The sequence below is a fragment of the Phyllobates terribilis genome, unplaced genomic scaffold (assembly GCF_046119375.1).
Source record: "Phyllobates terribilis strain yellow unplaced genomic scaffold, ASM4611937v1 Scaffold_11__3_contigs__length_659146591, whole genome shotgun sequence".
Taxonomy (NCBI): domain Eukaryota; kingdom Metazoa; phylum Chordata; class Amphibia; order Anura; family Dendrobatidae; genus Phyllobates; species Phyllobates terribilis.
In genome coordinates, this window is record NW_027362771.1 from 298,740,159 (window position 1) to 298,752,569 (window position 12,411).

Genomic DNA, 12,411 nt, shown 5'->3' on the forward strand with positions numbered 1-12,411 from the left:
AAGCAACATTTTTGTGGGAAAAATTAAAATGTTCATTTTTTCCTTCCACATAGCTTTAATTGCAGTGGAGCGACAAAAGGGTTAATAAACTTCTTGAATGTGGTTTTGAGCACCTTGAGGGATGCAGTTTTTAGAATGGTGTCACTTTTGGGTATTTTCTGTCATAAAGGCCCCTCAAAGTCACTTCAAATGTGATGTGGTCCCTAAAAAACGTCTTTGTAAATTGTGTTGGGAAAAATGAGAAATCGCTGGTCAACTTTTAACCCTTATAACTTCCTGACAAAAAAAAAGTATGTTTCAAAAATTGTGCTGATGTAAAGTAGACATGTGGGAAATGTTATTTATTAACTATTTTGTGTGATATAATTAGCTGGTTTATGGGCACAAAAATTAAGTTTTAAAATTGAGATTTTTTTAACTGTCAAATTTTCGATATTGTCATAAACGCAAAAAATATCGGCCTAAATTTATCACTTCATGAAGTACAATATGTGATGTAAAAACAATATCAGAGGGATCCGTTGAAGCGTTCCAGAGTTATTACCTCATAAAGTGACAGTGGTCAGAGTTGTAAGATTTGGCCTGGTCAGGAAGGTGAAAACAGGCTGGGGGGGGGGGTGCCACATTGGGTCACTTAGGGTATGTGCACATGATCCGCATGGGCAGCATAAAGTATGCTGCGTCCAAAGCGCTGTTATATGAACGCAGGTGAATCCGCATGTGTTCACTGAATCATGCGGGGTCACCGCATCCTATACATTGCAGTGATTTAATTTTTCTTGTGGAGACCAGCAATTCTGCAAGAGAAATTGACATGCTGCGGACTGTAAAGACGTGTCACATGTCCATGTCTGCAGGTGCACGGAGATGTATAGTGGACATGGGATTTCTACTCATCCCACCCACTATGCTGGAACATCCGGCCGCTGCGGATTGAACACAGCGCAACTGTGCTACGTCCAATCTGCAGCCATTACTGATCGTGTGCACGTACCCCTACAAGAGCATTTGCCCACATACTTGGCTGACACATTGCTCTCCCCTAGAATCCTGCACATTGTGACAAATGTGCATCACTAATAAAGGTGACCCTGCCCCACCCTGTACCGTGTATGTGAGAAATCATAGGATAAACCCCAGCCACAAGCGCCACTCAGGTCAGTGCAGGGGCCACTAGTGTGAGGGCTAGTCCACTCAGTGTGAAATGAAACCACAAATTGGGGAGAAGCTAGGGAGCCCCTCCGTGTACTTGTCCCTGGCACCTGTGCCCTCACTACCTGCCGCCTAATGCCACAAGCCCTGGCGCCCGCCGCCCAGCCTACAGTCAGCAATAAGGCGGGCAACTGGCAGGCAGGTACGTCACGTATTTACCGGAGTAGGGGGCGGGGCCGAGCAACCTCTCATTCTACTCTTCAGTGTGCTCTCTGCCTCACATCCCGCCCACCCGGCGTCTGTGACTGTGCGTGTGTCTTTAAGAGCGGAGCCCCGCCCCCAGTCTTCCTGCTGACAAGATGGCGGCGGAGAGCAGAGCGCTGTCCTATACGGTGTACAAGTGGAGCTCGTTCTCGTCTAGTTATCTTCCAGAGTGAGTACACGACGCTCCGAGCACAGCGTCCTCCTGGCCGGGGCAGTGCCCGTGTGTGCTGGCGGCCTTGTTATGTGCACGGCGGGTGCTGAGTGCAGGCCTTGGCCTCTTGAGCCAGATGTGGATGTGATACTTGTGACATGGGAGCTGCACACTAGTCTTGTGTGGCAGCCCGGCAGGGGAGGCTAGGGGTCAGGTACATGGAGCTCGTGTGCACAGTAACGGCCTGTACGTCCTCTGGTGCTGAGCGCTGCTGATCTGTGCGGGGTTGGGGATCTAGACTCTAGTATACAGTAATGGTCTCTGCTGAGCACTGCTGATCTGTGTGGGGTCGGGGATCTAGATCAGTACATAGTGCTCTAGTATACAGTAATGGCTTCTGCTGATCTGTGTGGGGTCGGGGATCTGGATCAGTACATGGTGCTCTAGTATACAGTAATGGTCTCTGCTGAGCACTGCTGATCTGTGTGGGGTCGGGGATCTAGATCAGTACATAGTGCTCTAGTATACAGTAATGGCTTCTGCTGATCTGTGTGGGGTCGGGGATCTGGATCAGTACATGGTGCTCTAGTATACAGTAATGGTCTCTGCTGAGCACTGCTGATCTGTGTGGGGTTGGGGATCTAGATCAGTACATGGTGCTCTAGTATACAGTAATGGTCTCTGCTGAGCACTGCTGATCTGTGCGGGGTCAGGGATCTGGATCAGTACATGGTGCTCTAGTATACAGTAATGGTCCATTCTCAGCACTGTGGAGCTAGATCAGTACATGGTTCTCTAGTATACAGTAATGGTCTCTGCTGAGCACTGCTGATCTGTGTGGGGTCGGGGATCTAGATCAGTACATAGTGCTCTAGTATACAGTAATGGCTTCTGCTGATCTGTGCGGGGTCGGGGATCTGGATCGGTACATGATGCTCTAGTATACAGTAATGGTCTCTGCTGAGCACTGCTGATCTGTGTGGGGTCGGGGATCTAGATCAGTACATGGTGCTCTAGTATACAGTAATGGTCTCTGCTGAGCACTGCTGATCTGTGCGGGGTCAGGGATCTGGATCAGTACATGGTGCTCTAGTATACAGTAATGGTCCATTCTCAGCACTGCGGAGCTAGATCAGTACATGGTTCTCTAGTATACAGTAATGGTCTCTGCTGAGCACTGCTGATCTGTGCGGGGTCAGGGATCTGGATCAGTACATGGTGCTCTAGTATACAGTAATGGTCTCTGCTGAGCACTGCTGATCTGTGTGGGGTCGGGGATCTAGATCAGTACATGATGCTCTAGTATACAGTAATGGTCTCTGCTGAGCACTGCTGATCTGTGCGGGGTCAGGGATCTGGATCAGTACATGGTGCTCTAGTATACAGTAATGGTCTCTTCTGAGCACTGCTGATCTGTGCGGGGTCAGGGATCTGGATCAGTACATGGTGCTCTAGTATACAGTAATGGTCCATTCTCAGCACTGCGGAGCTAGATCAGTACATGGTGCTCTAGTATACAGTAATGGTCTCTTCTGAGCACTGCTGATCTGTGTGGGGTCAGGGATCTAGATCAGTACATGGTGCTCTACTATACAGTAATGGTCTCTGCTGAGCACTGCTGATCTGTGCGGGGTCAGGGATCTAGATCAGTACATGGGGCTCCAGTATACAGTAATGGCTTCTGCTGATGGTGTGGGGTCCAGGATTCGGATCAGTACATGGTGCTCTAGTATACAGTAATGGTCTCTGCTGAGCACTGCTGATCTGTGTTAGGTCCAGGATTCGGATCAGTACATGGGGCTCCAGTATGCATTACCACTCTGTGCTCCCTCTGTAGAGCCCAACACTGTCTATCTGTGCGGGGTCAGGGATCTGGATCAGTACATGGTGCTCTAGTATACAGTAATGGTCCATTCTCAGCACTGCAGAGCTAGATCAGTACATGGTGCTCTAGTATACAGTAATGGTCTCTGCTGAGCACTGCTGATCTGTGTGGGGTCAGGGATCTGGATCAGTACATGGTGCTCTAGTATACAGTAATGGTCCATTCTCAGCACTGCGGAGCTAGATCAGTACATGGTGCTCTAGTATACAGTAATAGTATGTGCCCAGCACTGCTGATCTGTGTGAGGTCCAGGATTCGGATCAGTACATAAGGCTCCAGTATGCATTACCACTCTGTAGAGCCCAGCACTGCTTATCTGTGCGGGATCTGGATCAGTTACATGGGGTTTCAAAATACATAGCTGATCTGTGAAAGTTCGGGGAGGTTGTGGGTCAGGTACTTGAGTCTCTGTTATGACACTGGTCTGTGCTCCTCTCCCTGCTGGTACAGTCCACTCCTCAAAAAGGCCCACCCTTTATTTGCTGGTCTTGTGCGGTTGGTATTACCCAGGTTTTGGATTGTGGCACTGGCACACGATGAGGCTGGTTCCTGTGAGCTATTGTGCCCCTCTGTGCTGTTTCTTGTGTTCTGGTTCTCTTCATATAAGGTTCATAGTATCTCTAGTTTCTGCCATATGGTGCTGAACCAATATTACAATTTATTATTTTAAACTATTATTTTTACAACTCAGTTTATTTGGAGACCGTCTGGAAGATGTTTAGTTCTCATCCACTTTCTGTCCCTCTTCAGGGATGTGTGAACAAATGTTTGGGTTACATTCTCACCTACCAGAATTTGAAATTCAAAAATGCACCCCATTCACCATAAAAACTGCAGCAACTCCACGCCAAAATCTGCAAGTTTTAAGTGTTTTTTGTTCTTGTGGATTTACCAAAAGTTAAAATCTATTGAAATAATTGAAATGCGCCACATCATTTTATGCACAGGTCTTTTTTTCATCTTTTAGGTGATTGTAGATGTTGTGTCTTTCTGTATGCAGCTGTAATGCTGCCCATTGTAATGCCCAATAGCTATAAAGTTTGGATTCAAAATTGTGCTGCCATTGGGCATCATGATTAGTTGAGCTTTAGATACATGCAACAAGACGCAGCATCGGCAATCACACTTATACATTAATAAGCTCTTCCTGCAATGCAGTTATTAATTCGCCAGCCATTCCATTTTTTTCTTTGCACAAAATACTGATACACATATGACACTTGTATGAAGGCCGTTTATCAACCTCCAACTCCAACTCCGACTCCTCAATTTCCAGGACACCGACTCCAACTCCGACTCCCTCATACATGGCTCATGTTTAAGTTTAAGTAATAAATTTGCTGTAGTAAAATGGTAACTTCAGGCTTTTAATCATTATTATGATACAATAATCAAGCTATTTAGATAGAACATAAAATATATTTATTAGAATACAACTTTAGAAGAAAAAAACTTTTGCATATTTGCTATTTATTATACACTATTCAGTAAGTAGGGAACAAAAAACCTTTTCAACAAAAACGTAATGAATAACATTTGTGCAGTCTATGAATTTGTTCTGAGAAATAGTATCGCCTCCATCAGATCCTCCTTCATAGATGACCTCAAATCTGACCTAATTATTACACTAACTAGGGTTGGTGGCAAAGCAGTAACCACATGGGCAACATCTCTAACCGTTTCAGAGTATAAAGGAATTGCCTCAGTTTTGATGAACTCTTCTACTTGTTTGAGACAAAGTGAAAAATGTCGTAATTCCACAATTGCCCCTTTTCCAGCACGTCTCTTCATGATGGAATCAATTTTAGTGGTTCTGGTAGCAATAGCCAATTTCCTCACTTTGCTAATCAGTTGCAGCATGTCCCTCTTGCAGACTATCTTATTACCAGCTGCAGCAGCACATGTGATGAATAGGAGAGAGGTGTGAAGCCGCTTCAACAAGATCATCTAATTGTAAAGAATCATTTTGCTGTTCTTCTGTAGTAATATCTGTTTGTTCCTCCGTTATGGGAACAGGATTGTGGCCTTCCATCTTCAACATACTGAATCTGAAATGTTCTAGCTGCTGTTCACCTTCATTATTCTCATTCATCCGTTTAATTGTACTTCTCATGTTTTAAGCATTATCAGTTTTAATAGCAAGAACCTGTTCTTTTTTTGTTCTTAAGCCTGCTTTCCTGTTCACTCCAGCAGTTCTGAGATGAGTGCAGGCATTCCTTCCCCGTGTTTGTTGTTTTTCCCCCATATCTGTACAGGAGGAGCTTCACTACTTATCATTTACATAAACTTCAGCAAAGATTCATCTTGGCTAAAAGTCTAGAGCCTTAGATCCGGAATAGGACAGACATTTGTAGGGCATTTCATTACTTTCACAATTTCTTATGAAAAAATATTCCCGACAAAGTGCATTGAACTATTGTACCCCATTTATTATATATTTTAGGAGTCAGTTCATTTTATACCGACTCAGACTCCACAGCCCTGAGGTGCCCAACATGTTGTGGATTGATGTTATGAAGTGTGCACCAAACAGCTGGTATTTTGCAACAAGTTTTTATTTTTATGACCCTTTTTTTGCCTTTATCTGCATTTTATCTTTGATATTGTAGAATACCCCCCACCCATTTTTTTCTAATAGTGTTTGGCACTGTTAAAGGGGTGTTCTCGTGTTATTAAATTGCTTTAGATAGCATGTAAATAAGCAAGTTTTCAATTGACTTGCTTTTTCTATCTGCTGTCATTCTCCTGCAGTGAGAGCTTTTATCTTACATAGTGTACAGCTTGTTTCAATGGAACTCTGCCACTAGTGCCTGCCAGTGTGTGAATCACAATCCCCAGCACAAGCAGCTTCCAGAGCCATTCTAATCACATGTTACTTTCCAGAGCCATGTGTTTGTTCAAATACTCTGGTATTTCTGTATGTAAATATCTCTGTGTTGACTCGGAACAAACACTGACAAACTGAGGGTACATCCCCATGATCCAGAACCATCAGCGCTTTGGACGCAGCGTATTTTCGCTGCGTTCTAATGCCACACTTGTTTTGTCAGTACATGCGGATCCACCACATCTTATGACATTCAATCAGTCAAAATCGACTGACAGAAATTTACATGCCGCGGCTCGTAAACCCGCACCACGGGTGAGTTTACGCAGGATCAAAACAAGCACAGTAGGCATGGGTTTTCTATAAATCCCATCCGTTGTGCTTGTACTGTAGAACACAACGTTTTGAATGCAGCTCACGTGAACTGCGTCCAAAACGCTGCTGTTCCTGATCGTGGGCACGTACCCTTAATGTGTAGTAGCAAAATAAAGCTACTCACCAGAACTGTCACTAAAGGAGGAGCACCCGATCCCCAAGCAACCAGGATGTTGATAGTGAACTATCTAATTTCCTTGTCTGGTGCATGATGTCACTCAGATAGTGAGCTACTAGGAAGGGAAACAACCTAGGGAGACAAAGGCTCCTTAAAGGGGTTTTCCACTACTGGTACAACCCCTTCTCAATCCATATGTTCTCTCTCAGTAAAATAACACTTATGCTCACCTCAGGTGCCATTCGTGGCGGGGAGAGTGAAGCGGCCACAGATTGCCAAAAGGGATTGCGTGACGTAATAATGTCACGTAATTGCCGGGAGAGTCTGTGACAACACCACTGGAACGGCGCTGGAGGGGAGTATAAGGCCACGTTCACAAGTTCAGTATTTTACATCAGTATTTGTAAGCCAAAATCAGGAATGGCACAATCAGAGGAAAAGTATAAACATGAGCACCACTTCTGCATTTTTCACCCACTTCTGGTTTTGGCTTACAAATACTGATGTTAAATACTAAACGTGTGAATAAACAGGGTTAGTCCGAGTAGTGGACGACCCTTTAAGTTCTCTGTACCCACAGAGCACTTAGCAGCTCACTTGCATATGCTATTTATTCAGGAATGCATCAACCGATAAGATATAAAGGTGTCGATGGATTTATATCTCAAAGACCTGCCTGACTATATTTCTTTTTTTTTGGGAGGGGGGTCATCTTATTGACAGATCCCCTTTAAAACAAATTTGGCAAGACTGACTTTAGAGTTGTGCGAACTTCTCAAATACTGAAAACTAGATATCAGAGTCTATGTGCCGCTGTTTCTGTGCCTGAGTCCTTAGAATGTTTTATCCTAAGGCACATGGATGAATAGTCCTGTAGTCACTTTTATTTGGAAGCTGCATTGTATAAATTACCGTAATACAGAAAATCTTCATCCTTTTGAAATGATTGGTACACATACAGCATTTTGAGACTAGATGTGCTTTAGCAAAGCTGGCAGTAACCCAGACTTGACCTTGCCTGAAAGAACAAGAGTTAGATGAACTGCGCTACCTTTGTAAGTAAATAGGTTTCGCAAACAAAAAAAGGTTCCAAAGTTTGCTTGCAGGCTGTGCTTACTTTTGGCTTTATTTTCACCTCATCACATTTCGAGAGTGTTATAAAGTTATCCTACTGGAAATGACTGGCACGTGGTTCCTTTATGTTGTAGTGATGTTTTGTGCCATCGTAAATCTATATTTTGTTGGAGCTTACAGCATGTGAAACTTTGATAGTAAAAACAATAGCCTAATGTGGAGTTTGTTTCCATTAACAAATTGATAGTATTTTTTCAAGCGGACTTTATAATAAAAAAGCAATGATATTCTATTTGTTGCTATTCAAATTAATTCATTTTATATATGAAGTATTACATGATGAATACTGAGAAGGTAGCTATGTTCCTCCAAGATTCACAACATTCTAGAGATCTTCTGGTGCTATCTGCAGGGCTGCAGCTGAAATCTATGCATAGCTGGCCATGTTAAAGGGGTTGTCCAGATGCGATTCAAGTAGAAATTGAATAAACTTACAAATATCCTAATGGAAGCTGCGCCATAACTTGCAAATATGCTTATGAAAGTTTCGCCTGTCCTTTGGTCCAGGCAGATCCACTTTGTTTTTATTCCAACACACGCACCGGTCTGCCTCCCTGTGCTTCTAACACGATGTGGTTAATTGTGCCTTGGTTCAGTAACCTATACTTGAAAAAATACACCCGTGTGAGTGGTATTGTTGCACGTTTGCAATGCTGCATTAACACTTTTTTTTTTGGAGCCCTCAACTCCTAACTGAATGTCTAGGGATTCCTTGGCTTTATGACCTTGCATCTTTATTCATGCACTTGGAATGGCTATGAAGAGTGAAGTGTGTTGCAGACCCAAAGAGGTAGAATAGGCAAGTTGGGCAACCTCCTGGATTCTGAAATTGCACGACTCATAATTAGTTCAAGACCGGACGATTCCCTCCCCTCACCCCCAAAAACCCCTAGTCTTGTGAATGAGCACCCTTTTTAGTTGTTTTTTTTTTCCTTTCTATTTTTAATATAATATTAAAAAGAATGTGTCATTAGAATGACTTATTGCTTAAAATAATGTTTTGTGTTACATCTAGCTTAAAAAAATTGGCTTTTTTTTCTTTATCACAATATTAAAAATAAGTAGAAATCTTGCAATTTTCACATTGGCACTGGGACTCTTTTTGCCTAAAAGCTCCACTCCAGCATTTTTTTTTATTTCCGTGTTGGAGTGATGCCATTAATGTAAGTTCCTTGACCCTAGTAACATACTTGCCTGCCGCTATCTTCTTCTCTTCCCAGCGGTGCTTCGGTCCCTATCCGCCATCTTGTGACCGCAACTTCTGACTGGTTAAAAGTCAGAGGTAACGGTCACAAGCTCTCAATGTAAGTCTGAGAGGCTTGTTTTGGTCTCGTTCTGGCTATTATAGACTTGCATTGAATTGTGACTTCCAGATTGCAGAAGACCGACTGGAGTGGCACTGATAACCAAAGACGACGGCGAATTCACATGTACATTAGTTACAATTAACATATTCAGACCCTATCTTTAGTGTGTTCAAAAGTCAGCTGTGACATCGCTCATTGTGATTAGTGGATCCTGTGTTATTAGCGGTTTATAGAGACTTTACCTGTGACTATAGCCCTGCCTCTGATGAGGATAACTGATGTAAACTTTCAATTGTCAGGAAGTTAGTCTAAAATAGCCTCAGTGGCCAGTGTGAAAACTAGAATAACTTTTTTTTTTTTTTGACACTAGAGTTCCTGTCCTCTTCCTCTCTGAAAAGGCTATTTGCATATTTAAATTCCTAGGCATGCATTACATGGACTAGAAGTCTCCCTAACCAATTTGACACTTTCCACAAAGAGAAACTTTACCTGTTAGGGTATGTGCACACGATCAGTAATCGCTGCGGATGGGACGTAGTGCACTTGCGCTGTGTGCAACCCGCAGCGACCAGATGTTACAGCATAGTGGATGGATTTGTACAAATCCAATGTCCACTATGCGTCTGCGGCACACCCGCGGAAAGTCCGCATGTGGAAAGAAAACATGGTGTCGCTCATTAGGATATTGAGCTGAAGCCGCTGGAAGCTTCTCCGCAGCAGGTTCCGGATGGTGGAAACGTAGCCCTGGATCCCCTGTCAGGACTCTCATCCAGCCAAATTCGTTCCAGCTTTAGGCTAGGGTCACACGACCAATTGTTCTCTTATCCTAAGAAAACAGGCCGATTATGCTAATAAGCATAGTTTGATCACAGAGTGATCTAATTTTCTCGGTTGTGGAGAATAAAAAAAAAATCTCTATTTACTCCATTCTGTCAGTCCGTGAAAATTGGACTGCATTCGGATGTCATCATCATGCGGTCTGATTTTTTTTTTTTCTTCCTCTGACCCATTGACATGAGTGTCGGAGTGTGATCTGATAAGTGGATGCAACTTGTGCATGCTGCTATATTTTTTTTTTCCCACTCGTACGGACTCAATTTGAGGAAAAAATCGGACGTGCACAGCCCCATATAACAACATGGGAACGAGTGCTATCCTTCACAGCAACAGATTGCACTCATCTGATTTTCATAGTAGTTTGCACGAGCTCTAAGGCTGCATGCCCACGATGCTGATTTAATGCGTTTCTGTGGCTGCATTTCCGCCGCAAAAACGCATTAAAAACGCATGTTAAGTTGTCTGCCATGAATCCCATTGATAATCCGCATGTGCTGTGCACATGCTGCGGAAACTTACGCTGAGAATTATCATTGTGAGAAAATCACATGCGGATTTTACGTGTTTTTTTTTTCTGCCAGGTAGAAGCGTTTGTGAAGCGTTTTTAACATGCGATTTCGCATGCGGGTTGTCAAGCGCTTTTTCAAGCGATTTTAGCATCACATGGCAGACAACATGAGTTTTTAATGCATTTTCGCGGTGGAAATGCCGCCGCGGAAACGCATTAAATCCGCATTGTGGGCACGCAGCCTTAATTTTGCAGAATCGCGGCAATGCTAAAATCGCTTGGAAAAGCACTTGACAACCCGCATGCTAAATAGCATGTTCAAAACGCTTCATAAACGCTTCTACCTGGCAGAAAAAAAACGCATGTAAAATCTGCATGCATTTTTCCTGCCAGGGAGATCCAGAAACGCTCAGGAAAAATCCGGAGCATTTCTGCATCATGGGCACTTAGCCTTACACTGATGCGAGGCAAACCCCCTTGTAAGGAGAGAAATTGAATTTTTAAGATTTCTACTTCCACTGGAGTGCAAATGAAAGGATAAACTGTCCACTTTGGATCTTATGATTTGTCCTCGTTAAATAGCTGATTACACTGCCCTTACACAATCATTTTTATAGATCACTTCTGTTAGACACTTTTTAATTGGACTGTGTGAAATGTTGAAAAAGAGAGAGAACAGTTCACATCATAATGTGATCATGGCTCTGGAAATCAAATGACTTATTCAGATATTTTAAAGCACCAAGTATTTTTTTTTCAGCGCTGGAGTGGCACTTTAAATGTAAGCCTCCTGCCCCGTTCTTATACTCACCTTCCCGTGGCTTCACCATTTATCGGCACTGCTCCGGTCCTACAACGCCATCTTGTACCTGTAACTTTCTGACTGGTTGGAAGCCATAAGTTACGTCAGAAGATTTCAATGCAAGTCTGAGAGCCAGAACGAGGCTTTCATAGACTTGTATTGAAAAGTGACCTCTGCGCAGCTGCATGAAACACTGGAGCTGCCAGTAGATCACTTTTCACTGGAGACGACGGGAGTAACACTGGAAAAGGATGAAGGCGGCAGGTGAGTATGAGATAGGGAGAGGAGACTTAAATTTAAAGTACCACTCCAGTGCAATAAAAAAAAAAGCATGCAGTGGTGCTTTAATAAACCCGAAGACTGGTTGACATTGGCTCTTTTTTGCTTTTTGCCATATCTAATGTTCCAATGCAGTTTGCTTGATGTGATGAAATGTCAAGCAGTACAAAGACTTAATTGTGAAGGGGTTTTTGAAAGCACTATGCCATTTCTATGAGAATCTATTTTATTTTTAATACCCTGATGTTTTTAATGTCATTCCAAACTGAATTCAATAAAAGAAAATGAAAGCGGGGGAAATAAAATTGTTTTCGAAAATGGTATTTGTCTCCACAATTTATGTATGGTACATTTTCTATGATTTTCTCTTTAGAGAAAGCATGGCCTCCAGTCGTAGCAAAAACACATACAAAGCACAATTGTCAGTACAGTAATAACCTCCATTCAGAATACTGTACAACATGATCTGCAATATAGGTAGCAGTTCTCATAAAAATATGCCACAGTGCTTCTGTAAGTTTGCTTTGAGAGAGAAATCTATTTTCCAGATATGTGGCATTCTGGGGCAGTGCTAGTAATCCAGGACAATCTCACCGAATTCTGGACATGTTGGCAGGCAAAAGACTTAGAAGTGCCAGCCAGCCACATGTGCCTGTCAATCATTGCAGCAAAGATTCATTGTACAACCCCAACTGCAAACAGGTTGGGACTCTGTGTAACGTAAGGAAAACAAGAATGCAATGGTTTAAAAATCTTTCTAGCCATATTTTAT

General features: G+C 43.0%; 1 protein-coding gene across 2 annotated transcripts in view; it reads left to right on the forward strand.

The window, feature by feature from the left end:
• Window positions 1-1,436: 1,436 nt before the first annotated feature.
• The window catches only part of MKLN1 (muskelin 1), a 59,369-nt gene continuing 48,394 nt past the window's right edge, over window positions 1,437-12,411 (forward strand). For both annotated transcript variants that reach the window (XM_073652477.1, XM_073652478.1), the window contains exon 1: window positions 1,437-1,585. In XM_073652477.1, coding sequence (XP_073508578.1) covers window positions 1,512-1,585 — 74 coding nt within the window. In that variant the 5' untranslated portion in view covers window positions 1,437-1,511. The remainder of the gene's footprint in view (window positions 1,586-12,411) is intronic.